The 26,985-nt window shown below is 47.3% G+C and overlaps 1 protein-coding gene across 3 annotated transcripts; it reads left to right on the top strand.

Annotated features, from left to right (window-relative positions):
• Positions 1-4,427: 4,427 nt before the first annotated feature.
• On the top strand, positions 4,428-25,737 carry pcsk7 (proprotein convertase subtilisin/kexin type 7). 3 transcript variants are annotated; one of them, XM_036537222.1, is made up of 17 exons: positions 4,428-4,507; positions 5,165-5,206; positions 7,300-7,762; positions 8,053-8,187; positions 9,103-9,268; positions 10,042-10,132; positions 11,046-11,100; positions 14,930-15,068; positions 15,626-15,726; positions 18,037-18,204; positions 19,124-19,231; positions 19,569-19,671; positions 23,217-23,373; positions 23,503-23,597; positions 24,203-24,296; positions 24,617-24,734; positions 25,174-25,737. In XM_036537222.1, the coding sequence occupies exons 3-17, from the start codon at positions 7,343-7,345 to the stop codon at positions 25,378-25,380; spliced, it is 2,157 nt and encodes a 718-aa protein (XP_036393115.1). In that variant the 5' UTR covers positions 4,428-4,507; positions 5,165-5,206; positions 7,300-7,342; the 3' UTR covers positions 25,381-25,737. The 3 variants fall into 3 exon arrangements, with proteins under 3 accessions (XP_036393115.1, XP_036393111.1, XP_036393114.1); XM_036537218.1 differs by having other exon boundaries at positions 4,428-4,571; XM_036537221.1 differs by lacking the exon at positions 5,165-5,206 and having other exon boundaries at positions 4,428-4,571.
• Positions 25,738-26,985: the final 1,248 nt, after the last annotated feature.

The raw sequence follows: 26,985 nt of genomic DNA, 5'->3' as shown, positions 1-26,985 counted from the left end.
TGAGCAAGACTAGTGGGGATCTTTGCAGTATATGTCTGTGTGATGCATGATGTCATATCCTCGCTGAGTCCAGCTGGACTAAAAAGCAGTCAATTCACACCCAGTCATTTCTCCGGCGCTGGGGTTTGTGCCCAAATCGTGTGATGCTGTGTCTGGACATGCCTCACTCTGAAGCGACCATGTCCTCTGAATTAACTTGCATGTGTATTTGCAAGCAAGATAATCAAATAATCAAATAATTCCATTTAACAAGCTCAGATGAGAGTTTCCTGTACTCAGAGATGGAAATTGGGACACAACTGATTTACGTAAATCTTAGCATTTTTTCCTGTCTTTTTCTAAAATTTAAAGGCAAGAGATGCTTAGAAAATCAAATTATTCAAATTCAAGTTCTTTACATTGTAGTCACATAGTTTCACCAGTTTTTTCAAGTGTAAATTCTAATTTATACAGTCTTTAAGTAGGCAAGGAGTATAGGGCTGTTACAGAAAACAACATGTACTGATGCTTTACAGGAACACAGTATGACACACCCACATTCCAGATGAGAGAGGTTTGCCCACAATGAGTCATTACATTACATTTTACATTTAATCATTTGGCAGATGCTTTTATCCAAAGTGACTTGCAAATGAGGTAGAGTACAACACAAGCAAAAACCATACGGAGTCAACAACATTAGAAGCACTGCTGACCAGGTTTCAATGGCTAGCCAGGCAAGGTACGAACTAGCGGGTAAAGCTAACAAATGTGTTAAACCATTCATTTACATTTTTCCCTGCCAATAAAGGATTTGATTCAATGAGAGAAAGCAGAAGATGAGACATGCATTGGCCAAAATAACAGTCTCCAGTCTCTCCTTCATGGAAGCTTAATTATGCAGAGAAATGCAACCCTTTCTCTGTCCTATCTTTGACAAGCACCGCTGACAAGACCTGTAAGATGACCCACGTTCAGAGGGCCACAGGGCTTCTTGTCTTCCGTACACCTCAGGGCTTAGCTGGGTTCCAGAGAAAATGTGCTGTGACTCGGCCATATGCAGACACACCAGCAGCTTGGCAGGAGGCGGTGGAAACCCCAGCAGGGAACGCAAGGCTGACAGGGGACGGAACTTCATCGTGTAATGGAACCAGTGGCTGTTAAAGCAGAGCTCTGTAGTGACAAAACTGATCTGAGTCCAGGTAAAGACTACAGGGAAGTGAGATGAAGACTGAAATGCTGTGCTGGGTGGTATTGCAAACACAGAAGAAAAGCTGTGTCTGAACCAACGGGAGAATGTATAAAATGGGGACTTTGTCACGAGCAAAAGTAATATTAAGCTTAATCAAGATCTCAATAAATATTATTCATTTATATCTAAATCTACGTACCTGGAACTTTTTTTTCCTTCAACGGAGCATTTACTCCACCACTCTGACTACAGCTGTGGAATACATATTTGAGTATATTTCAGAGGTGGGTAAATATGTTGCAATAGAAACACTGATTTAAATATGCAGCTTAACAGATCATTTAAAATGACATATTTAACATGATTATAAATTTATCTCTGTCTTCATCTGCAACAAAGGCTTTAATTCAGTGGTTTCTAAGCATGCATACAATAAATATTGACAATACTAGTTAAACCCAAGGAAAAAGATCAAATGTTACTGTTTTATTTTGTATTTGGCAATCTATAATTACCTGTTCATAACAGTTCAGATAAATAAACTACTATTAGAATGTGGTATAATCAGAAGTCAACAACAATTGTGCCAGTGAACAAACTACTACCATATCAAACACATCTGACTCCCTGCTATCTTTAGGAATCTTCAAATGGTCACCCTGGCCAAAACATCATTAAATGTTGTTCTACAAAAAAATATAACGGAGAAGGCTAACTTGCTGTGGGAGTTCTTTGCTCATTTGTACAGTCTTTGTTTGGGGTTATTATCCTTCCTAGATATTATCACTGTGTTATTTTTGCAATAACATTTGCTTTTATGGAAAGTGGTTTCCAAGGTCTGTGAAACAGTTCTGCACTGTGTTCCCACAGAAGTAAAGTGGAAGACCAAACATTAGAAATGTGAAGATTTTGCTGTGAAAGTCAATAACATTTGCAGTACATTTTGAAGACAACTGAGTTACAAGTACCAACTCAGATTATCAAGTGTTAGAGCTGATAATTTTGTCTTTTTTCTTTCCCCATCATATTTTCCTTTTACTTTATCAATAACTGTTCACATGCACGGGTGAGAGAACAGAGCAATCTTTCTTTGTCCTTCATTTCGCTCCTTCCCTCCATTCCTCTCTTTCTCTCTCACCGCCTTTCCCTCATTCTTCAGACACCTGTCACTTGGATTGGCAAAGAGACAGGAGTCCCTGCTCCTGGACTCCAGCTAAATGCTGAAACAAACTCACACATATGCACATTCACACAAACTGAGGGGCATGTGCTCACTGTTGTCTCCAACATTCGTAAGTTATGTCTGATATATCACATCCAGTTGGAGGTGGACAGCCACTAAGACATGAGTCATTCTCGTGTTCTTCTCAAGGAGGTGAAGACACTGACACCACACTCAGAACAATTCTGACCGCATTGATATTGATTCAGACATGAATACCTCTTTAAAAATAATGTGACAGTAAGTAACGGACTGTAACATATGTGTCCTCATATCATACATAACATTTGGGGGAACTTTAAATGCACTAATACTGATGTGGACAAATTTATTTACATATAAATATTTTATATTGTATAAATATATATCTATATTTCGATACCTGAGTGATACTAATACTAAAGTGATAAAAATATTTGATTCATCTTGAAATGTTTGTGTTGGCTAGTTGGCTGCACTTACACAGTCATACTGTGGCTGACAGAATAATTCAAATTTATTACCTGTATAAACACTGAAGTCATCATTATGGTGAGAACAGGGCAATTCCAGACTGATAATCAAATGACAGTGGTTAATTATTATCATAATCATGTGATATTAAAATCTGTACACAGACTTACATTAGAGTTGTGATTCATGGAAATCATTGTAAATTACTTGAAAATGTGTGTGTGTGTGTGTGTGTGTGTGTGTGTGTGCGTGCGTGCATGCATGCGTGTGTTGGGGATACATGCACGACCCATATTATTGTGTAAATCTCCCAAATTTCAAAACCTTACTTTTTTCTGCATGCAAATAGAAAATTGTCAGCACTGTTCACATAAACAGTGAGAGTGTGGCAAATGGTAGCAACTCTTATTTTATTATTTGCTTAGTAACCATGGAGATGTATGATTGACAGGAGCTGTGTTTTCTGCTGGTGGCAGTAATTAAGAAGGTTTGCAGGTTCTGACACGCACCACAGCACAGCTGATTGACTCTTCTGCTTTTGTATTTGCTCCTTTGTGGCGAGACTGTGGGCACGCATGTTGGCTATCAAGAGCTTCACTGAAAGCGAGCCAGACGATTATAACCGTTGGACGGATCTCATTCATTGACCTAAAAATTTCATTCATTGGTCTGGATGACTCTCAGCAGCCCTGTTTGTGTGTGTGTGTGTCTGTGTGCGCCAATTACAATGCTTCCTTCTGGGTGAGCCCTTCAGGAAACACATGGGTGATTTCCATGGCACCCCGAGACACATTATCTTCTGTAGCAATGTATGGAGCAAGAACTATAAACACTGCAACAATTTGGAACACCCTCACTGCAAACTGCAAGACCACTGCAGAGAGAATTCACACATTCTGCATCCAAATCGACTGGCAGAGAGAAGAGGCAGAGGCAAAGCTTACCTCATCTTTCAGCGTAGCCCTGTCATCTTATTCTGGACCTCTCCAATTTGAAAGTGAACTTTCAACATTTATTACATCTGCCTGTTCAGAGACAGACACTCTCATGAACTTTTCATATTCATAGCATAACATTAGATGCACTTTGTAAATCACTCTGGATGAGAGCGTCTGCTAAATGACAATAACGTAACGTGATTTAACGTAAAACCTAGTAATCCCAACATACCTAGTTTATTTATGTTTCAAAGAGGAATCCTTCTAGCGTGGCCTTGTGGCTGTAAATTTTTCACAGGTACAATTTAAATGGCACCGCAAAAGGTTGAGATCACTCTGGTGGGAACGCAACGTTCTCGTTTTCATGCTAATTTATTTTTATTTGTCATAGGCTATATTCTTATATGTAAGTGTCCTTTCTCTTATTTCAGTATAGTAAACCCCATAAACCTGTAAAACTTCAGGTATGTAATTTTGCTTTTATTCCACAATTTTACTTTTATTTGAAGAAACCCATTCACGTGTGATAATATCACCGAAGTATGCTTACTCTGTTAATATGCAACGCCGGATTCAACCTGCACGCGACCACCCTGTTCCCGGAACTGACGAAATACATTAGATCGTCTGAAAGATGCGGAAGTGCAGTGTCAACAGAACATGATCAGGAGAGTGGCAGTCGTTTTTCGCGAGATACTTTGACGAGCAAAATATTGAGATCAGGTTAGAAAAAAATGTATATATAGCCTACGATCACACCTCACGGTAATTTCAACGAAGGGGTGAGGTAAGTCCGTAGTATACACAGGTGTAGCTAGCTTGTTAACTAAATAGCTGGCTAGCTAACGTTATGTAGCTAACGTCAGTTGCTAGCCAACATGTTATTTTGTCAGCTCTCTAATGTAGCTACCGTTAGCTTCCAGAACACCTTTCAAAAGTAGGTTGTCAGCTTGCTAGGTAGCTAGCATAGGTTACGGTAACAGTCTTGTGACTCTCATTCAAATTGTTACGGTTTCTACTCATTGTTAGCCTGTTTTTCTGAGTTTAGGAACTGTTCGCTGTTTAGCATCTTAGGTTGCGGCGTACACGTTGAACCTATTTAGTCTAACGCCAGACTGCGAGCGACCAGTTGTCAGAATAGTGAACTTTGAGCTGGCTAGTTGTTAAAAAGGAATGTTTAGTATATGGAACAGGTTAGTCTAAATGGCCTGTCTACCTACTGCTCCAAAATCATTCTTTTTTGTCACACAATGTGCGCATTAAATAAAGCCATCCATAACTACTACATAGCAAACTTTAGCAATTCTAAAATACTAGTTTAGTGTATCTCCGGAGATATACTAACTGGAGAACTTCTCTCCGTTCATCTGGATTCCGCAGAGTTGTGCAGGAGAGGAGAGACACGAGTGTGGAGACAGACAGGTAAGAGACATGCGTTTGCCTGGTGGCATTTGCACAGGCCATGCGCTGCAATCACTGCACTGCAGCGTTATTTCCGACAGCGCGGTGGGCTGCAGCGTGGGTCTGCCGTGGGAAAGGTGCGAAGACAGGAGCGCGACAGGGCGTGCGTGTGCGCGCGTCCGCATGCGGCAGGTGCACGGGAGGCGAGCGAGGAGTTTGGGTGTGGGCGCTACTTTGTTAGCTTTGTACAGGGATGTCTGCAGTCTTCGTTAAAATGTGAGAGTGCAGGTGGGAGGGTCTTCACAGGCACCGCTTTCTGTTTCTATCCCATGTGTTGTGCACTTCAGATTTTAAAACACCGTTGCACGTTGCATGGTTTTGTATGGAACTTTTTATGTTGAGCATTGTTGTGGACGTTGACGTTGTACTTGCATAAAAAAAACTTGCCCAACCAGTTAGGCGACCTATTAATTTCTGCTGAGAGGCTCAAGGGGAAAAATTCAAACTTTTTTTTTAATTAATTTTTTTTATAAAACTCAACATCTGTGACGTAAACTATTTTGCACAACAGTCCAAGGACTTCTACAGCCCAGCAGCCAAAAATTGGCTGTATTATCTGTATTGTTATCATAACTTGTAGCTTGTTGTGTACAAATTACAGTGGGAAATGATAACAGTCTCAGATGTACTGTTTTGACACATGCTGTGTTTGCCTGTTGTCGGTGAAGCCAAGCGTTGTTGCGTAATGTTCATGATTGACTTGCTTAGCAGGCAGCTTTCTCCATGCCGTCTTGCAGGACGTGGTACCTGTTTGCTCAGTTGCATATTCACTGAAGCGAATCAGGATAAGCGCTTGGCGCAACGATTCAACAGCCATGCCCCGCTTTCAGTTTGAACCTGTGAGTGGAATCTGATTTTACCAGGCGAGATTCCTGAGCGTCACACCGCACTGCTGCAAGTGCGAGTCGCGCCTCTGAAGTGGCATTTTTCCAGCCGCTGCATAGTGTCAGTGTGTTTATATATGACTCGGGTGTTAACTGTCATCTGATGGAGTTTTTTCTTTGTTTAAAAGAAATTCATGTTATTCTCAGTGGAAATGGTCTCTTTTTGTCAATCTGAAATTCTAGAACTGTCACCATGAACCAGGAGCTGACTGCAACTCACACCGACCAATGATGACTGTTCTTGTAGATTTGATAGGCTGAAAGGGACAGGGCTCACCTCTCATGACCGCCCCTTTACATTACTGTCTTACCTCAGTCTTAATATGACACTGAGACAGTGTCAGTAACATTTAATGTCCTTTTTTCTCACTCTGTACCTGATTTAAAATGACGGGGCTATCCTTTTCCTAGCAGAACCTGGCCTTGGAAAGTGAAGTTCACTGCTGTTGCAGTGCTGCCACGTAGTGTTACTGCCCTCTCCAAATGACCAGGTCACGCTGGCGCAGCGAGAGAGTCGAACGAGCCTCGGTTATTTTCACAGTGCGATGGCAGATGTAACTGTGTGTTGTGGTTTGGACGCGTTGTGACAGTAACAGCACAGCAGTGCATTTGTTGTGGGGGTGTGTCTGCTAATTAGCTCTGAGGAGTGGTAGGCTGTGCCTTTGTTGTGAAATGTTCTGAATGTGTAAATGTTCTCTGGCCACCGTGCTCTGAATGTCGCACTGTCCTGAGCTCTCTCCTACTCACTCGTCACTCTTCTCCCTCCTGCCCTTGTGTCTCTTTCTCTCTCTCTCTGTGACAAATTGTTTTCTCCTTCCTTCCTCTTTTTACTAATTCTTTCATCAAAATCGGTTCATCCCTGTTTCACTACCTCTCTGTACTTCCCTATGTTTCTTGTTGTCCTTTGCCCTTTTTCCCTCCTTTTTGTCATTCTCCCTCCCTCTGTCTCACACTCTGATGTTCCACTACTGTTTTTTTTTCTGCACACCCCTCTTTTTGTTTCTCCCCCTCTCTTATTGGTCACTTCCCTCTCTCTGTCCGTCTGTCTCTCCCCCATCCCCTGCTGATAGTGACCACTCTTTTCTCTCCCCCTCCCTTGCTCTCTCTTTCACATCATTCTGTGCTCTCTCCTCACCTCTTGCTCTTTTTGATCTCTCTCTCTCCCTGCAGTTCTAATGAGGAGCGGCAGTAGAGGGGGCGAGCACATTCTGCCATGGCGTCGGCCCCCTCCTTCCTTCCCAGCCTCCGCCTCCTGCTGCACCTTTCCCCCCTGCTGCTCCTGACCGTGCCCCTGCCCCGCCCGTCCTCCGCGCAGACCGACTCCCCCTGCGGGCCGGGCCGCTCCTGGGCAGTGCAGCTGGGCCCGGGGGCGGAGGACGGGCGCTCGCTGGACGAGCTGGCGCGCCGCGTGGCCGAAGAGGCGGGGCTCGAGAGCCGGGGTCAGATCGGACAGCTGGAGGGGCACTACCTGTTCTGCCTCGGGCCCGGAGGGCGGCCAGAGGGGGGCAGGGCAGCAGCCAAGGTGCTGGCCGCCCACCCCCACGTGGCCTGGCACTCCCAGGAACAGCTCCTGCGTCGGGCCAAGAGGAGCCTCGCCTTTAATGACCCAAAATACCCCAAGCAGTGGCACCTGGTGAGAACCAGCATCTGTGTCCCACTTGCCATCATCATACAGTATGCAAGACATTACTCATCCATTTGTTAAAAGCCGATCATATTGAGGATCCAGACATCGTAGAAAATCTTAGTATATGTATACTGTGAATTAATACTCTTCCATTCCATCGAGGCTCATAAAGGCAGTTTGCTGGACTGTCATGTCTGCCTGTGAATTCCCATGTGTCAGTGGTGCAGCTCAGGCTCCTTCCGTCTCTGTTTCTAACGGTCCGCTCTGCTTGTTCTCCCTTCCTCCCGTCTGTCCAGCACAACGAGCTGAGAGTGGGGATGGACATCAACGTTACTGGAGTGTGGGAGCGTAACATCACAGGGACGGGGGTCACGGTGGTCGTCGTGGACGACGGGGTCCAGCACACACTACAGGACATCCAGCCCAACTATGTGAGTGAGTGAGTGAGTGAGTGAGTGAGTGAGTGAGTGAGTGAGTGAGTGAGTGAGTGAGTGTGTGTGTGTGTGTGTGTGTGTGTGTGTGTGTGTGTGTGTAGCTGTCTTTGCATCATTCGAGTTTTGTAGTGCTTCTTGGTGTGTCTTCGGTCTTTCTGCCTGTTCATCCATGCCTCATGGTGCTTCTGAAAAAGGAAGTTTATTTCACTCTAAATATAGATGTAGCAGCATATGTTAATACAGCTTCTACATACAGGGAGCTTGAAGTGTCTTTTGATTTATTTTGTCTTGCACGAGGAGTTTTTGAAATATGTGTGTAAAAGGGTGTGTTGTTGGTCATGTTTGTGTGTGCTTGTTTTTGTGTTTATATGCACATCTGTGTGTAAAAGGGCGTGTTGTTGGTCATGTTTGTGTGTGCTTGTTTTTGTGTGTATATGCACATCTGTGTGTAAAAGGGCGTGTTGTTGGTCATGTCTGTGTATGCTTGTTTTCGGTGTGTATATGCACATCTGTGTGTAAAAGGGCGTGTTGTTGGTCATGTCTGTGTATGCTTGTTTTCGGTGTGTATATGCACATCTGTGTGTAAAAGGGCGTGTTGTTGGTCATGTCTGTGTGTGCTTGTTTTCGGTGTGTATGCATCTGTGCGCGTGCAGGCGAGCGTGTTCATGTGTGGCTGTGGCTGTGTGAGCTTGCGGTGCTGGAGTGCTGGAGTCGTCAGTGTGTGAATGAAACACTTTGAGTGTATGCGTGAAGTTTGTGTTTAAGTCACTTCTGCTTTCCCCAGGTGCAGTTCTCCGCAGTTCTTTGTGTGGTTATACAAATGCATGCACGGCCACTCTTTTGAAGTGCATGCTGTTCTCTGCTCTCTCTCTAATTTCCCCAAAAATGAATGAACCCCCTCCCGAACCACAGAGTCCGGAGGGAAGTTACGACCTGAACTCCAATGACCCGGACCCCATGCCCCACCCGGACGACCGCAGCGACAACCACCACGGAACACGCTGCGCGGGGGAGATCGCCGCGGCGCCCAACAACAGCTTCTGCGCTGTGGGTGTGGCCTACGGCAGCCGAGTGGCAGGTCAGGAAATAGGGGGGTCCCGAGCAGTGGAAATGGTGGTGGTGGTGATGATGATGATGGTATTTAGGAGAGGAAGAAGTTGTTAATGACAGAAGAGCACAACCTGTTTAACATGAATTGCATCATATATCTTGCACAGATGACACACTCATGCTTTTTTTGTCTGCAAAGGGAACAAATGTTAAGCAGACATATTTACTTATGTAAAAAATGTCACATTATCTATTATAATGTAAAAAATGTCACGTTATCATGGTGAATAGTGTTTAATCCAAGGTCATTTTTTGATTGATGCTGATATTTTACCACTAGAGGTTTAGGGACAAGGGCCATCATTTGATTGTTGAATCACTGCCACCATACAAAACTCAACATCTGGATGGTTGAGTGTCTGGTAATGTGTTCCATCTGTGAGTGAAGGATACATTATAAATAAACATGATATATGTATGCCAATAGATAATACATTTGTGTCTATATGTGTGTTTGTATATATTGTGTGTGGGTATCAGTAGCAGTATTAACAGACTAAGAGGGTAGCAGCTGGTTTGCACTGGTCTGGATGTCATTACTGAGTGGGTGGATTGCACTGTGTGTGAACTGGGTCAACCCTGGGGCATGCCGTAAGGCTGACCTGACCTGCTCTCAGCAAACAGTCACCCCACCTTTCTTTCTTTCTAGCCCTTTGCTGAATATGAGAACATGCGCGAGCAATGTGTGAGTTTCTGATATGCTTGTGTGTGTGTGTGTGTTTGTATACTCGTATTACGCAGGTATCAGAGTGCTGGATGGGCCTCTCACAGACAGCATGGAGGCAGTGGCGTTTAACAAGCACTATCAGGTCAACGACGTCTACAGCTGCAGGTACCTAGCACTCAACCTGTAGCCATCTTTACATAATGAGGTTCCTCTAACATTTACTTTAAAATGCAAAGAGCTTTCCTCGTTGAGATGACTATATCCAGGGGAAATATTCAGCTGGAAGTGTCAAGCATTTGTCACCTGCCATTGGAAAAAACGCTTCATTAGTCTGTGCTTGGTACATTCAAGCCCGTTTCCTGGGTTTGATTTTCACATAATGCCTTTTCAAAAGATCTTGTAAACGGCCCCAGTCTCCTGACAGATGTGTGCTTGTTATGAACAGTAAAGTGTGTTTCAGATAACATTTTTTAGTAAACAGCCCCAGGTCCCTGGTGACCCTTGGCTCAGAGATGACCATCAGTTCTGTGGTAATCCTGAAGCTGGGTGGGCTTCCTTTTCCCTCTTACCTCAACATGACCAAGCTGCCCATGGCCAATCAGAGACTGACGGAGGAAACCGTGGGGCTGAGCCTCGTTGTTTAATGGTTAAAACAGTCTCTTACTCCCATTGTGCCTGTATTTCTCTTCCTGTTGCTGCTATTCTTAGATCAGCGTTTCCCAACCCTCTCCCGGAGTAACCCTTGTCCTGCATGTGTTAGATCTCTCCCTGCTCCAGCACAGTTGATTCAAATGATCAACTCGTTACGAACTCCTGAAGCTGCTTAATAACAAACTGATCGTTTAAATCAGCTGCGTTGGAGCAGAACATGCAGGACAAGGGGCAGGTTTGGGAAACGCTGTCTTAGATCATTTTAGACTCCCTGCAACTCTGCAAGGAAAGAAACAGACCCATGCGAAATGTATGGAGGGGTATCTTTGCTCCTCAGTGGTGTAGGTACTGAAACGCTCTCTCTCTCTCTCTCTCTCTCTCTCTCTCTCTCTCTCTCTCTCTCTCTCTCTCTCTCTCTCTCTGTCAGCTGGGGTCCTGATGATGATGGACGGACAGTCGATGGGCCACACCCATTGGGAAAGGTCAGAAACGTGGGTGAAAACCCACACACACACATACATGCATATACACACAAAGCAGATTCACCTGCCAGTGGAATGCATTGTTCCTATTATATATAACTGCCATTTTGTAAAGGCCTTCAAAGCAACATTCAGGGGTTTAAATGACTACAGAGAAAAGTATGGCTATTCCAGTAAATTGAAAGTTAAGCCTGGGACATGATCCATGTACTGTTGGCAGATGTGACTTGCCTGGTTTCCCCACTAGAGGGCGGTGCAACACTATTGCAGCCATCAACACCAAGTTGCTCTTCATATGTTTTTCCTAAGTGGTTCCCTCTGGTGTAATAAGTGCTGAATGCCAATCATGCACTTTCTGCCCTCAAAAGACAACCCAGGAACTGTGTATCCAGCCCTTATCTTAACCCCTTCCATTATGTGGTGAAGCTGAGGCTGATCAGGATCAGCGTTTGCGGGCAGTATCTACACCCAAAATCTTCTGTGCCCTAGAGAGTAAGCTGAGTAAATTAGCTGCAATTAGAACTTACACTGCGGTCACAGCCCTTTATTCCTTAACGAGATTTATTAGTAGCCTGCTTGGTTCCATTAGTACTGCGTCATAATGTATCACATACACGCTGGAATTCAGGTTGGTTGAATATAAATGTGCTCTCAATGACTCAGTGGCCATCACATGTTAGACCGAGGGACAAGATGGTTCCGCAGGGAGGCAGAGAGCGGGCGATGTGCTCTGCTGTGTAAAAGCCCGCTCTCGCATTTCCCAGCATGCTGCGGTGGAGCGCTCATGCCGTTCGACCCTTAGTGCAGGAGCCGTCATCACCTGCAGCTGACTGGAACTCTCCTGCCTGGAAGCACTTTATTTTGGAGATGTTTGTGCTCGGTCTTTGCCAAAAGGCCAGGAAGCAATTATTTTAGAGATGTTTACTAGTCACCCGGCCACAGGAGAACGAATGACGGAGGCACTCTAAAGCCAGGCAACAGTTGAGTGCCGCTTTGAGAACCTTATAATTGACGCAGCTGCCGCACGCTGTTAGTGACTCACTTATCAGAAACCATGTGAGAGCAAAGCATTTTAATTGTTTCAAACGAATCGTTAATTGACAACACACAGCAGGTCTGCGTATGTTAATCGGCTGATGAATCTGGCTTGCCTGTAGCTTCTAATGTGTGCCGCTTAAGTAGCAGAAAAGCACAAGTGAGAAAGAGGGGTGTGTATCATTTTAATGACAAGGAAAACAAAAGCCATGCTTGTAGCAGAAGGTCTCCTTCTGTTGAGGCTTGGACGCTTGACTAAGAGCGCACGCTTGTGCAAGCGTACTGTTCACAGCGGAGAGAGCTGATAGAGTAGAGTTGTTTGAGCAGCTGAAAGAAGTAGAGGTAAAGTAGTTTGAGAAGCACTAAACGCAGTTTAAGTAAATGTGTGCTTGTGTGCTTATGGATGGACACATCGTAGAGTTGACATTGGGCTGTGTCCACTGCTGTGGGTTTGACAGTTAGCACAGCAGGTGCAGATTTACTCAGTCTCCCATACAAAGCGCCAGGCCTCACTGCCTGGCCTCCTCTCTTCATTACACTTACGTTCTTACATACAGGCACCTTGTGAGTTACCCTGCATTGTTATCCTTCAGTCCCTCATTAGAGTTTATAGCTGTGTGCAGTGAAGAGCCTGATTGCTAAAACCCGCTTTCATGTCTTTTTTTCCTGCAAGTCAAATGCACGCCTCCTCTAACCCTTAAAACTAAAAACATGCACGCACAAATAAACTTAACACGTGGTGTGCTTTATATAAAGGTGACGTTAAACTGTGTCAAGGTTTCAGCACACCGCCATTGGTGAGCCTGTTTTTCTGTGGATATTCTTTAAATACCGGGCCAGACTCTAAAATATCACAACAGGTGCACACGTTAATTAGATGGGAGCTGGCAATCAGCGTGCCTGCAGTCAGTATGAACTGTTAACAAGGCTTATTTTCTCAGCAAATTCAAAGAAGAGATCAGTATATATAAACAGATTGCACCCTTCATTATAAACGTAGATGCACAGGGCGAAAAAAGGTATAAACAGCTTCTAGAGTAATTTCAGTGATTACATACAGGTGAGGTCATGGTTCATGTGTGTTTTGCATGTAAGTTGGCTTGCTGGCGCACGTAAATGGGGCTCAGAAACGAAGCACGCGCTTTGCTGCCTCTCACACTTTGACCGTCTAGATTGAGCACCTTTTTATTGGCTCCAAAACCCCGACTAAGGGCAAGGAGAGGAGAGGGGAGGGGTGAAGTAGAGGAGGCCCCTGCTTTTTCCCTGCATCCCTCGCCCCTCCGAGTTTATGGCGGCCGAGGCAAGGCCTCCCTTACTCTCCTCCCGGTTCTGGGACCCGAAGGATGGCCACTGGCTGCGCGGAGTGGGCTAAAACGAGCCCAACTGGCCCAACTCCACGCTCCCAGCTCCAGTCCCCCCCCCAGTGTGCGGGTTTGTGCAGCTTCTCACCCCCTCTCTTTTAGACATGTCTGGCAGATGCAGTAGATATCAATCAAAAGGCAGTTAAATACTTTAAGCTCTTGGCCTCTGTGGTTTAATAAACCTTAGCAATACAGAGGAAGCATATGCACATTCTGTTTTCTCAGGTGCTAGACAGAGAAGTATAACGGTATCAGACAGAGATCCTTCTCCGATTAAATGAGATCTTCGATCTTCGTTGTCTTGCGTCCACTGGTAAAACAGTTTGCATTTGGGAGAAGTCAACATGCGGACCTTTGGTTCTTTCTGTTTAGCAAACCCTGTCCCTCCCAGCTGCTAGACCCAGCTAATTTACAGCCTTTTAAAAACGTCTCCACAGTGCCCTGCATTGTGGGGAGAGCGTCATGCATCAGGCAGCTTAATCCATGTCTAAATGCAATAAAGGAAATGGCAGCAAGTTTGCAGAAGGGGAACAATGAGAATGGGTGCTAGTCCACAAAGGTTAGACAAAGGCGCACGACAGAATGTCAAGCTTAGCTCACAGAGATGCTTTTCACTGGTGTCTGTGTAGAGGAAAAATACTGTATAGGTCCCAAATCAAGTTTTGGACCTGCTTGCCACCGACGTCTAACAGCTTGATTAGAACGAGTCTGGCACCGCTGTCACTCCCCGGCTCACTGGCCTGCATGAATGACAGACTGAAACTGCAGGTGGCCTCAGAGTTCAGCAGCTGTCAGGGGCCTCTTTCCGAATGAAGCAACCTTTATTGATATTGTGCTCGCAAAGCCGATTTTATCCTATAAAAGTCCGCTGAGTGGTGCTGAACCCCACAGTGACTGACCCGTACCTCACAGACATGGAGCAGCCCGTCCACCGCAGCCTACGCTGAGGGTTGGCAGGCTGGAAGGAACATCTGCCACACAGATTGCAGCAGAAACAATGAAGCCGGTTCGAGGGGAAGCGCTCCGAAGTGCTTTGGCCGGGGCTGCTCTTTAGAAACGAGTCTATCGGTGTTGTGGAATACAAACTGAAGCCACTATGCTAATGTGAAAGTGAATGGGTGATGGTGTGGTGTAGCGGTCAAGGAGATCTGCTCATAATGGTTAGGTTGCTGGTTTAATTCAAGGGTGTGGCTCTACGGTCATGTCTGAGCAACTTGACTTGAACTGCAAATCATAAACCTGAAGCTGTATAAATGTGTACTGTGCATTACTGTTGTACTGTAGTACATGTGTTAGAGTAAATATAGTAATAATATCACATTTTACAATATGAACTGTCTACCCTGTATAAGCTTCCCCTGGATAAAGGTGTTTGCTAAGTAAAGGAGTGATGTAATATAGTGACTAACTGCAGCTGTCCTCCCTTCCTGTAGGCGGCGCTGCAGCACGGGGTGATTGCCGGGAGGAAAGGATTTGGCAGCATCTTTGTTGTCGCCAGCGGCAACGGCGGGCAGTTCAAAGACAACTGCAACTATGACGGCTATGCCAACTCCATCTACACGGTTACTATAGGTGAGAGGCAGAGTCGACCGGTCAACCCAAGGTTACCCAGGTTTTCAGCACAGCAGACCAGTTAGTTTCAAGTTACTTAATCAGCTCAGTCAGGGATGGATCTGCTCTTTCGTCTGATTCCTCCCATAAAAGCCTTCAGAACTCCATTTGCTCTGAAGGCCTGCCTTAGCGGATCACTGGCACTTGGGATGCCACAGTGAACTTAAACATTGGTGCTTTGATGTAGGGGTTAGAGATATTGTGATTCTGATTCACCATGTGCTGTATCCATTAACTGTGACATTTGTCCCCACTGAAATGGTACACTCAGATGGTTCCATTTGCGTGTTAATACCGTAATGTGGTGTCTGTCTTTTGTTCTCAGGGTAAGCTGTTTGTAATGGGGGTACCGTGCGGGAAAACACAACAACCCACATTTCCTTCATCTCATCTCATTTTGACACACACATACACACGGGGCATGTTGAGTTCAGAACTCTTGCAGAAGGCACGACTATAACCTAGCCCTGGTCCTTAAGAACGTGTGTGTATGTACGTGTATGTGGGTGTGCACGCAGGCGCGGTGGACGAGAGCGGGAGGATGCCGTTCTACGCAGAGGAGTGTGCCTCCATGTTGGCCGTCACCTTCAGCAGTGGGGACAAACAGCTACGCAGCATTGTGAGTCTGTCACGCGGCCACCCACAGAGAGTGACAGGCACCTGTCCCCTAAAACTGTTAATTGCTTGCTTGTTTAATTGTTAGTACTTAAAATGTGTGTGTTTTAGTAACGGTCCTTGTCTGTCCGGTCGCTACTTTTTCAATAGCTTATTTCAATCAGTTGCATCCAGACTGATTAGTTGTTTAACTGATAATAGTCTAGTTGTACTTGTCTTCTTGTGTGTGAACCAGCAAATGGTTAATGAGCCACTCCTGCCTAATTGGAGGCATATTAAATACAGGTGCATGGCTGGAGGGGGCACACTTTTGGGAGCAGTTTGTTGCCATGGTGCTTCTGCTCTGGTTGGTTTCTTTGTTTTATGTTTTTTAGAATAAGTTATTTGATATTTTAAATTGTAAGTTTACCCCTTCTGTGTTTTTGTAACAAGCATTGACCAGCTTCCCTACAGGGAGTAACTCACAGATAACAGTAGTTAAAGAACTGGAACGGGGTGGGAGAGAAGTGCTCTCAAATCTGGTTACCCATCACAGCTAATAAGTCACAGAAACTGTAGCGGTTATGAGGAAAGGAGCACATGTTTGCAGCCCTGCGTGATGATGTCAGATATGTTCTTGGATGAACGCTGATGGATCTGGATAGAAATAAACAGACAATAAAGGAGAGCTGGGGAACACTAAAGTGGAACCATTCCATTCTCGAAGCCTGAAGTCAAGCATGCTTCCTAGCTTTGTTTGTCTGTGACTAACAACCTCAGAACCTAGTGTACAATAGTTAGATCATTTCGGTTAATGCGATAATCGCTAAAATCGAGCTGTTAAATGCTTGGCTGGACAAGAAGTCTCCTGGAACGCAGCCGTCCAGCACCACGGTGAGGCCCCCGTGTCTGATGCACTGGAAACTGCACCGTCGGTTTTACTGCCGTCCCGCCCCCCGTTGGGTAAAGGCAAAAAAAAAGGGCAGCTGTCATCAACTCTGGACAGGGAGTCCATGACCCACTCCCAGTGAATCTCCCTCCTACGCAGTCATTATCAGCCAGTTACTGTAATTTGTGAGGGATGGTATCCCAAAGCGGTCTCCTGCAGACTGCCTCTCATTACTGTCTGCACCAGCCCCATGCGCAGCGCATGTGGCATCCCCCTGCAGCTCTCCTGTTAGCGGAGTGCAGCTGCTGCTCCTCTTCCTCGCTCTGCGGGGGCAGCCCTCGCCCTGCCCCGGGGTGCTGGCTTAGGGGAACGGCTGGGTTCTCACCGAAACGTCACCCGGGAGTGGTTCTCTGCAAAATGAAATCACAGGGAAAGTGTTAGGTTTGACGCGTGCGGATTGTCCTCGTAACAGAGGTACGCTTAGCAGGTTAGATTAGACACTTTCCCCGGGATGGACTTTACAATGCACATGGTCTTTTGCCGGGGAACATACAATCACGTTCTGGGTCTGATCAGATTTTTAACTGGAGTGATCATTTAGCGAAATGTGATAAGATCCCATCGTGCCAAGCCAGGGGCTTGAGGAAGTGCGTAAGAGTGTGCTTCTTTTAAGGAAGCCTGTCTGAGTTATGAAGAGGGGGGTGGAGTGGACGTTCATTTAAGGAAGGCTGTCTCTTGGTTGTGAAGAGGCGGTGATGTCATCGCTGCCCCCTTAGGGAGTCAAGAGGTCTCGAGGTGATGTGGGGGGGGAGGGGGGGGGGGGGGCGTTCAGTCATCGTTCCGTGTTGTTTTAAAAAAGCCTCAGCAGTCTGGAGCGCCTTTGTTAATCCAATACGTTTTAAGTGTTTAGAATTTGCAGTCGAGAGGAGAACGGGAGGCACGGGAGAACAGCGGCTTTATTCTCAGGCCCTCTCCCACCCCCTCCTCTCTCACAAGCTCTCCGCAGAGGAGTCCATCACAGGAGCCCGTCCTCCCCCTCAGCGCTGCCTGTCTCTCCTCTGCTCTCCCCCTTTTCCTTCTTTTGACAAATGACCCCCACCCTGCCAATTAGTGCCCCTTTCCCTTGTCACCGTGATACTCTCGGCTATTAATAACTGGAGTTTATGTCCGCGTGTTTACACAGCAGGCCCTGGGTGAACAGCCGTATAAAACATTTCATTCCGTTTCTCTGCGACACTCCCAAACAGTGTCAAGAGGCAGAAGTACACAGCACCGGCCTCTGTGCTTGTGACTTTCCCCCTGCGTAATACTGTATGTTCAGTTTACAGGGCTGTTTATCGGGGTTTCGTGCGTGCAGAAGAGCAGCGGGTTAAGCGTACACATGGCGGCCACGCCCTGTAAAGCCCTGTGTGAGGTCTGTGTGTGTGTGTGTGTGTGCGCGCGCAGGTGACGTCGGACTGGTCGCTGCAGCAGGGCACGGGCTGTACGGACGGGCACACGGGCACCTCGGCGGCCGCCCCGCTGGCTGCGGGCATGGTGGCGCTGATGCTGCAGGTGCGGCCCTGCCTGACCTGGAGAGATGTGCAGCACATCATCACCTACACCGCCACGAAGGTGAGGGCGGGGCAGGGGGCGGGGCCAGGGGCGGGGGGTCTCACGGAGGGGCCTGGCGGGCGGAGACTGGGGGAGGGGGGTCTCAGGGAGGGGCCTGGCAGGCGGAGACTGGGGGAGGGGGTTTGGCAGGCGGACACTGGGGGAGGGGGGTCTCAGGGAGGGGCCTGGCGGGCGGAGACTGGGGGAGGGGGTTTGGCGGGCGGACACTGGGGTGAGAAATGGCAAAGGTCAGTTCTTCCAGTCACGCGAAGAGTAGAAGAGAGAGTCAGAAGATGTGGGAGGATCAGGGGGGAGAGAAAGGAGGGTCAGGGTGAGGGGTAGAAAGGAGCGGAAGCTAAGGATGGCAGAGGGAAGTATAAGGGGATGTGCAGTATGTCACCTGCGCCTCCACGCAGGTGGGGGAGAGGAGGGGAGTGAGGGATGGACGAATGTGGCAGAAGGGAGGGAAGAGTAGAATAAAAGAGGTGGGGGTTCTGGGCAGGGCTGGAGCGATGGGGCTTTGGGGAGGGAGGGTGGTGGAGTTTCGTGGGGGGACAAATTACAGGAAGGCACAGAGGAAAAGTGGGGCGTGCTGGAGGAAAAGATTGATAGAGGGAGAGAGTGTAGTAAATGGCTAAGAAAGGAACTCGCTTCACACCATTCATGTTTGACATGGCTGTTGGCTTATCAGGTTTGTCGTGTTTATTTGAAGTTGCCACAGATAAAGACCCGAGGCAGGCCGGTCAGTAACGCTAGCTACAGTTTGACAGATAAGGGTGCTGCGGTCCCTTCGTGCTCCGGCAGAGAGAGAGAGAGAGAGGGAGTCAGGGTGTGGCAGACCGCGGCTGTACCTTCACATAGCCGTAGTGGATGTCACTGTCACAGAGGGAGTTGCTAACCTGCCTCCTCTGTGTGTCCGTGTGCGTGTGCGTTTGTGCAGTATGAGGACAGGAAAGCCGACTGGAGAACAAACGGCGCTGGTTTCCATCACAGCCACCAGCACGGCTTCGGCCTGCTCAACGCCTGGAGGCTTGTCAACGCTGCCAAGGTATGGCACCGTGCCGGCCCCAGCTGCACCCTGGCGTCCATGAGCATCACTCCGCTTTCCTAGAACTGTAGAGCAAATCTGCTTCATGTCCCTGACTCCACCACACAAGAGCATCTGTATACCATGGAGATAAAAACTGAACCAAACCTAAGGAAAGGATGTTATGTCTAAAAATATTATTTCTACATATTCTACAGTAACAGTAGATGAAAGGCAGAGGCACAACTGGGCAGAACAGGGCCATTTATCCCTGGTCCCAGAGGCCCATAGTGGTTTGGTTTGGTCTACAGACTGTTGGCGTTCTGTTGCTATATGACACATGACATCTCTGTGCCAGGTTTGGGAGTCGGTGCCGTTCCTATTGTCCTATCAGAGCCCTTTGCTGAAGGAGGAGGAGACAATCCCAGCCTTCCCAGCTAAGCTCACCCTCATCTGGAATGGTAAGCGAGAGACGGGTTTTATGATGATGATTTAATGACTTTAGTTTATGTGCTGATAATATATCATCTGGATGGGCCACCTCATGGTCTGTACATGTTATCAGTTCAGTCAGATGACATCGGGATCAGTTGAATCCCAAATTGCTGCTCGTGAACACAGGCAGTTCCTGCAGGCTTCCACATATCCCCTTTTCCTGTCTGTGGGTTTTTGGGTGTGGTCTGTTTTGTATTTAGGCACGCGTCTGTTCTCCACATACAACAGTTCAGTCTGTTTATTCTGCTAGTACTCTGTGTGTGTGTGTGTGTGTGTGTGTGAGTGTGTGTGAGTGCGCATGTGTGCGTGCACGAGAGAGAGAGAAGAGAGGAGGCCAGCCTCCCTCAGCGATTTCTCCTTTTTAGGCAATGTTTCTGATTCTAGAGGCTCCGTGTCACTGTGCAGGGCTGTGGACTGAGACATCCCTCGTTCCCTCCCCCTTTTCTCTCTCTCTCTCTCTCTCTCTCTCTCTCCCTCCTCCCCTGCCCCCCCCCCCCCTTCCTCTCAACTTCACACTGAACTTCAAGTTCAGCTGCCTTTCTGGCAAGTTCTGGCACTCAGCTCATGGTGAACTTAACTTTTCATTCACCGTAAATAGGAACTTTTTTCTCCTCTTCGTCCTCCCTCTCCCTCGTCTCTCTCCTTGACTGACCCCCCACCCCCCACCCCCCCACCCCTGTTTCTCCGATAGTAAAACGAAGCTGAGGTCGCCTCACTGTTTGGGTAGAAACTTAGCTGGCCGAGCCATTATGACGTAACACACAGCATGACGCAATCCAGCTCAGCGCCCGTTACCCCCTCCTCTCCCACTCTGCCTTTCCTCTCTTCTCTCTCCTTCCTTTTCTCCCTCTTTTTATGCTTCCCTTATCTAGTGCCGTAACACCACCTCCCACCCACCGATAAGGTTTTACTGCGTTGTGATGAATAAAACCGCCGTGAGCAGCTCGCTAGCGTGAACAGCTCCCTCTCTGATGATGTCAGGGCCTCGCGCGGCCCAGATAAAGAGGGAGAGAAAACTCGCTGTGTACATAACTCCTGATCCTGGACAGCCGGGCATGACAGAGACGCAGTCCAGCGCACGCTCCAGTGGCTTACTTCAGATTTGGCGAAGAGACTGTGCTGTGAACGCCCCTCGGTTGCTTTTGGTAGAACTTTTAGAGCATGTGAAAATCATGCAGTGTCAGCCTCAAACGTTTCGGCTTCCGTTGATTGATTTCGTACCAGTGTTTGACGCACTCAGAAGCTGCTAATGCCACTAAATATTTGAGCCTGCTTGGATGGCGTCCAAACCCCTACCCATGTGGAACGAGGCCAGTTTTTTCTGCTCCTGTGAGCTCCTGGTCATTGTAGGCAAGATGACACAGTCGGGTTTGAATCCAGGCTATGGAGCTCAGCCTGCACTGAGACCATCTCAGTCACTTGGGAGCCCTGAGCCCCATCTTTATCACATATGACATCATTTTATCCTATAGCCTACTTGCTATTGAAATATATGTGTTTGTATTTACTACAGCCTGCCTAAAGAGGACCTGGAGAGTTGTCTGAAATGTAGCCCTGTGCCACATTTCTTACTTGCAGTGTTTCTTTTTTGGGCTTATAATAATCAGGTGTTATATTTTGTGACATTATTTTGCATACTGAAACTATTTTTTGATAATTGTTTTCTTAGGTTATTCTGAGCAGTTGTAGTGTGTATTAAATTACTTGTTGAATGGTTAACTCTTGCCTTGGTTGGTTTTTCATTTGGCATAGAAACTGGGGAAAGTTAAAGATTAAAAGTGGTTTGGACTATCCAATGAGGAGACAAAGGGCTTTACCTGTATTATTTCTGTGGATAGCCGATAGTAGGCCCCCTTTTTGCTCATTGATCAGCAAAGACACAGACCCACGTACACGGTTAGCAGTGTCTCAGAGCTAACCCTAACCCCCCTTGCATATTTAGCGTGAGCCCAGGCTTTTATCAGGGGATTGGAGAGCTTACTAAATACGGAAGATAACAAACTCATTGGTATCCAAAAGAAAAACAGCCGTCAGCGTGTTAAAAGGTTGAAATGTCTGAAATGCACTGAAATGTTAGGAAAGAATTTACCATCTCCACGCCAGTCTGGGGTGTTAGAACTTTCATTTCACTCACGACTGCGGTTATTTATAGCACCTGATGTGTGTGTGTCAGTGTTTTTTGTGCGTGTTTGTGTTTGTGTGTGTGCGTGTGTGTTTGTGCGTTGCGCATGGAGTAGCGAGAATTCCTTGGATTGCAGGCGCACTGAATGCCCCTTCTCCTCCTGTGTGGTCCATCTCCCCCTGACGCAGGGGTGTTGGGAAACGCTTCCCAGCTGGAATTCTTCACAAACTCTGTTCTCAACTTTGAACACGCTCTGTGGTACACAGACATCGTCAATGGCGGTGACAGTGTTAAAGACCCAATCTGTCAATAATTATAGTGCTGTGACTATGAATTATTCCTGGACAAAGTGCGAGAATGGCATTAATATAAGCTATGGTAGGGGGAATGATAACAATTATATGATGTAATAACAAAGCATAAATTTGAGGGGGGTACCCTAGAAAACTAGTAATCCACGTTTTATTACTTGTATACAGTGAGACCATCGTTTTCAGAGTATATGCGTTTCATTACTGACCTTTATAAGACCCCCACTCTTAACGTTAGCCTTTTCCAAACAAAACCTTTACTTTCCAAGAAGCCGCAGTGTGTGGGTTATGAAGTGTTCCCAAGAATGCCTTTGTTTGCCGGTTCCAGTGGCCCTGGTGGCAGGGACAGGAGCATCCCGCTGCGGATGGCACAGACGTGTCAGTTAGGTTTGGAGCAGAGGGAGAGCCCCCTCACCTCTATCCTCCCGTCCCCTCGCCTGAACCCCCCCCCCCCCCCCACCCCTCCCTCTCTCTCTCCCTCGCTCCGCCGCTCGGCAGCCCTTAGGGGAGCGTTCTTCCCTATAAGGAAATGTAGCGTGAAGCTGAAAAAACAAACAGGGGCGAGGAAATGCCAGGGAATTACGCTACCCGAGGGCAGAAATTCGGGTGGGGGGGGGGCTGGGGGTGCTGAGTCAGCATTAACCGCTCCGGCCACTCTGCTTGCACTCAAGTCACACTATTAACAAGTTTCCCTCTTTCATAAGAAACATGGGATGTTGGATTCCACATGCATCTGAACTGAGGAAATTATTTTAGACATTTAAATTTTACAGTACAGCTAAGCTCAGCTATTAAATATCAGTTTAGCAACACAAACAGTCCTTTTTCTTTTTATAAGCAATTCCGTTTAGATGATTAACAGAAAAGAAACGGTGACCACAGTAGCCGCACTGGAAGTTTAAGCTGGTGCGTCTTTACAAGGGACCCTTTCTCTCTCTGTCAGTGCACTGAGCAGTTGGACCCTGATGTGTTGGCCGTGCGAGTAGATGCTGCGTAGTGCTGCGTAGTGCTAATACTCAGCGCAGGAACGCGCCGTGGAGCGACAGTAAGGCCTCACATACCCTCCTCTCCCCCTCAGTAACGGAGGCCGACCTGCAGCAGTCCAGAATGCAGACGCTGGAGCACGTGTCTGTCACCGTGACGATGACCCACCCGCGCCGCGGCAACGTGGAGATCGTGCTCATGTGCCCCAGCGGGATGACGTCGCTCATCGGGGCCCGCCGCATCCTGGACACGTGAGTCACATGGTCACGTACGGGTAGCAGCTTTAGCGCTGGAAGAGTAGGAAGCGCTTGGAAGAGTAGGAAACCGCGTGACTCCTGTGTGTGTGAGCGTCAGTAACTGTGCGTGTCCTGTGTGGGCAGAGACCCGACAGGCTACACGGACTGGACCTTCTCCACCGTGCGCTGCTGGGGGGAGAGAGCAGAGGGCCAGTACAGCCTGCAGCTCACAGACTACAGTAGGACTGCCCCTCCCATCTGTCCGCCTGTCCATCACCTGTCTGCCTGTCCCCTGTCTCACCACCCGTCCCCTCCTGTCGATATGTCCCTCCATCTGTCTGTCTGTCTCTTTCCCTGCCCCTTCTCTCCGTCAGAAAGTCTGTCTGCCTGTCCCCCATCTTAACAGGATCACGATCTAATTTTTTGGTCATGTGGGGGTTGCTTGTGGATAACTTCACTGTCTTTCATGTTTTCATAATTTATGTTTTTTTAAATGACACTTTTAGTACACGTTACTGTAATTATATATATATATATATATATATATATATATATATATATATACACAAACAACAACCCATAATATTTCCTCTCATCACACCCATTTTGACACCCTCTCATGCAGTATGTCTCCAGCACAACACATGACATTATTATTGTATACTGTCTTGTTTAGAACACAGCGCAGCATCATTTGAACAATGTTTCAGGCTGGATGCTCGTCTGTGTCTCTTCTCTTTACTCCTCCCTCTTTTTTTCCCATCCTCTCTTTCTCAGTTCCTGAAGTGGGTGTGGTGTGTCTGTAGCGTAAGCATGGCTGACTCTGTTGCTCTCTGTCTCTCAGGAGAAGCGGCCCTGTCTCTGGGCGTTCTGAACAGCTGGAAGCTGACCCTCTACGGCTCCTCTATGACCTTTGAGGAAGTGAAGGCCAGACAGCGGTACGGAGGCCTGTCTGCCTGCATATCAGTGTTACTGAAAGCGCTCAACACCATCTTTGCACTGTGGATTAGTTTTTTTTATTGTAGCACTGCCATTATGAGCCAATGAAGGGAATGGTCACTACTTTAACCTTTAATGGTCATTACCTCAGCTTTAGGCCCATTTCAGCAGTTGTTCTGAAAATATATGTAATGCAATCCTGACCCTCACCCTAAATAGAGGTGTTTGATTGGTGTATGTGTCGGTGATGGTGCTGGGATTGGCTGAACATGGAAAAGGGATGATTAAATGACATGTGTGTGCTTTGACTGGCCTTCAGGCTGGTGGAGAACGCCATGGGCGGGCAGTACCTGGACAGCAGTTTCTCCCTCCCCTGTCCCCCGGGCCTGGACATTCCACCCGAGGTGGTCAGCCCCCTTACTTCCAACAGTTTGAAGGTCAGTGTTCCCCTCTCTCTTTCTCTTTCTCATATTTACATGCATGTCCACGCGCTCAAGACAAAAGTTCACCATGATTTCTGACGTAGGCTCAGATTTCCCATCCGCAGTTCTAACCTTAACCTAAACTTAAACTAACCTTAAGTTAAACAGCAAAACTGGCCCTAGATCAGCACTTGCTGGCAACTTCTGCCTGCTCAAAGAACACAAATCTGTTCTTTGTTTAGATTTTATACATACATACATATGTATACATATACAAGATTCTGCTTTAGTATGCTGTGCTACATCTCTGTGTAAACATATTTTGAGTTTGCATGATCATGCCTAACTCACTCCTCCCTCCCTCTGTCTTCTCTCCCCCAAAACCGCTATCCACCTCCTTCCTTCTCCCCCTTCTCTTTCTCTCCGTTGTGACCCCCCGTTCACCTGCCAACAGTCGCTGCTGCTGCTGGGCTGTTTCGCCCTCTTCTGGTCGCTGTACTACACCCTGGAGGTCAGCCTGGCTCACCTGGACCTGCGGGGACGCTGCCGGCGCGGCCGAGGGGGGCGCGGGGGTGTGGAGGAGGGGACAGAACTGGAGATGCAGACCACACTCGACAAGGAGGACAAAGTGCCCCTCATGGCGGGAGACACCCTCACGTAGCTCCCTACCGCACCTCTCTGCCCTCTTAACCGCCTGGAGCCACTGTGCAAGCCCTCTGCTGGGGAGGGTTTGTCTGTGTGTCAAGGAAGGGCACTCCTCTGGGGCTTTAGGGACATTCCAGAGCTCCCGGGGTCTTGTGTACTGAAGTCTCCATGGAGAGATTACTGGAGGCCTGAAACAGACTGAGGCGGCGGTCAGTGGTTAGAGGTCAACGGACAGACCAGGATGTTGAGTGGGGCACAACTGACTGTTGTGGTCAGAAAGTGGTGCTAGGCACACTGCCTGTATCATGCAACACACACACACACACACACACATACACACACGCGCACATGCACACACACATACATACACACACACACACACACATACATACACGCGCACATACACTCACATCTATTAATCATAACACACTGGAACACTCACACTCACTGTTTTGCACTTTGGAGGGATTTGGCCTTTATTACGGAGGAACCCTCCTGCATCGCTCTCCAATTGCAGATGGGCAGGGCCAGTGACTCATGGGACTTGGAGTCATTTCTTCCTGTCTCTTTCCCGCCTGTGGCCTGTGACAAGGATAGCACCTGGCATCCAGCTTGCTCCGAGCTCGAGCCTGTGTTTCAGCCAGGCACTGGCTGGTGATTGGTGTCAGCTGCTTGCATCCGCCCCCTTTCCCTTTCCCTGCATGGTGCCCCCTACAGGATGGGAGGATCTCATGTGGATGTGTGACATATTTGCAGCATCGCAGTACAGCGGCAGAAATGTCACACGCCACCTGGGTCTCCACTTGTACAGGTCAGTGTTTGTGGGACCGCCCACAAAGAGCTGGAGGCCTTTCCGACACATAGTAGTGTCACCCAGATGCCTGTTTGAGTTGGGATGGGTGGAGCCAAAGCGGCCGGGCTCTTAAGCAGGCAGCAGCAGGAGATTTTCCCCCAACACAGAGAGCTGGGCTTCATCCCAGAACTGTGTTTGTGTGTGTGTGCGCAAGTGTGTGTGGGAGGAATTATGCAGTGGGGTTTCTTTATGAGTGTGGGTGACAGAGAGAGTGCATGATGATGTGATTGAGCTTTTAAAGAGTGGTTTATTTTATTAAATTAAAAATTGATTTTGTAAAGTTTACCAGGTATATTTTTGAATGGGGACGGTTTTATGATTTTATTGGGTCAGGGATTTTTTGATGTGTGTAAAGTGGAGAACAAGCTGTCATTCCCGATCAGTTTATCAATGCTTGAAGTGTATTTAAGAATGAGCGGGGTGGGGGGGGTGGGGTGAGTCCATTTGTCATACAGAGACATGCAACAATGTTCGCTGTTCATGCACTTATATCCACATAAGATAATTTGATGATTTCTCCAAGAAAAAAAACATTTTGAGAGTATGTTTTCTAACTGCAGTGAAATAATACTGTGTTCACTGGGGTTGTATAGCCCTTCATTTGGCGTGCAAATTACAGCTGGTCTGAGTGAACTTGAATAAAGATTGTTACCCCAGAGGAACCATGTCCTTTTTTTCCATGAAAGCAGCCTATGGGAATTGAGCTGAAAAGTGTGATATGGCATGTTGCTCCTGTCTGCTAAGAGGTCAACACTGATTGAGCAGTGT

This window comes from Megalops cyprinoides, chromosome 9 (genome assembly GCF_013368585.1).
Source record: "Megalops cyprinoides isolate fMegCyp1 chromosome 9, fMegCyp1.pri, whole genome shotgun sequence".
Taxonomy (NCBI): Eukaryota; Metazoa; Chordata; class Actinopteri; order Elopiformes; family Megalopidae; genus Megalops; species Megalops cyprinoides.
The sequence above is the reverse complement of the archived record's forward strand: the minus strand, read 5'-3'. Positions and strand labels throughout refer to the sequence as shown.

Bases quoted from the DNA above. Each gene is read 5' to 3' on its own strand.
- pcsk7 (XM_036537222.1), top strand. From the start codon at position 7,343: ATGGCGTCGGCCCCCTCCTTCCTTCCCAGCCTCCGCCTCCTGCTGCAC. The intron at 15,069-15,625 runs GTGAGAGGCAGA...GTGTGCACGCAG, and splicing joins CATCTACACGGTTACTATAG to GCGCGGTGGACGAGAGCGGG. The intron at 23,374-23,502 runs GTGAGTCACATG...CTGTGTGGGCAG, and splicing joins GCCCGCCGCATCCTGGACAC to AGACCCGACAGGCTACACGG.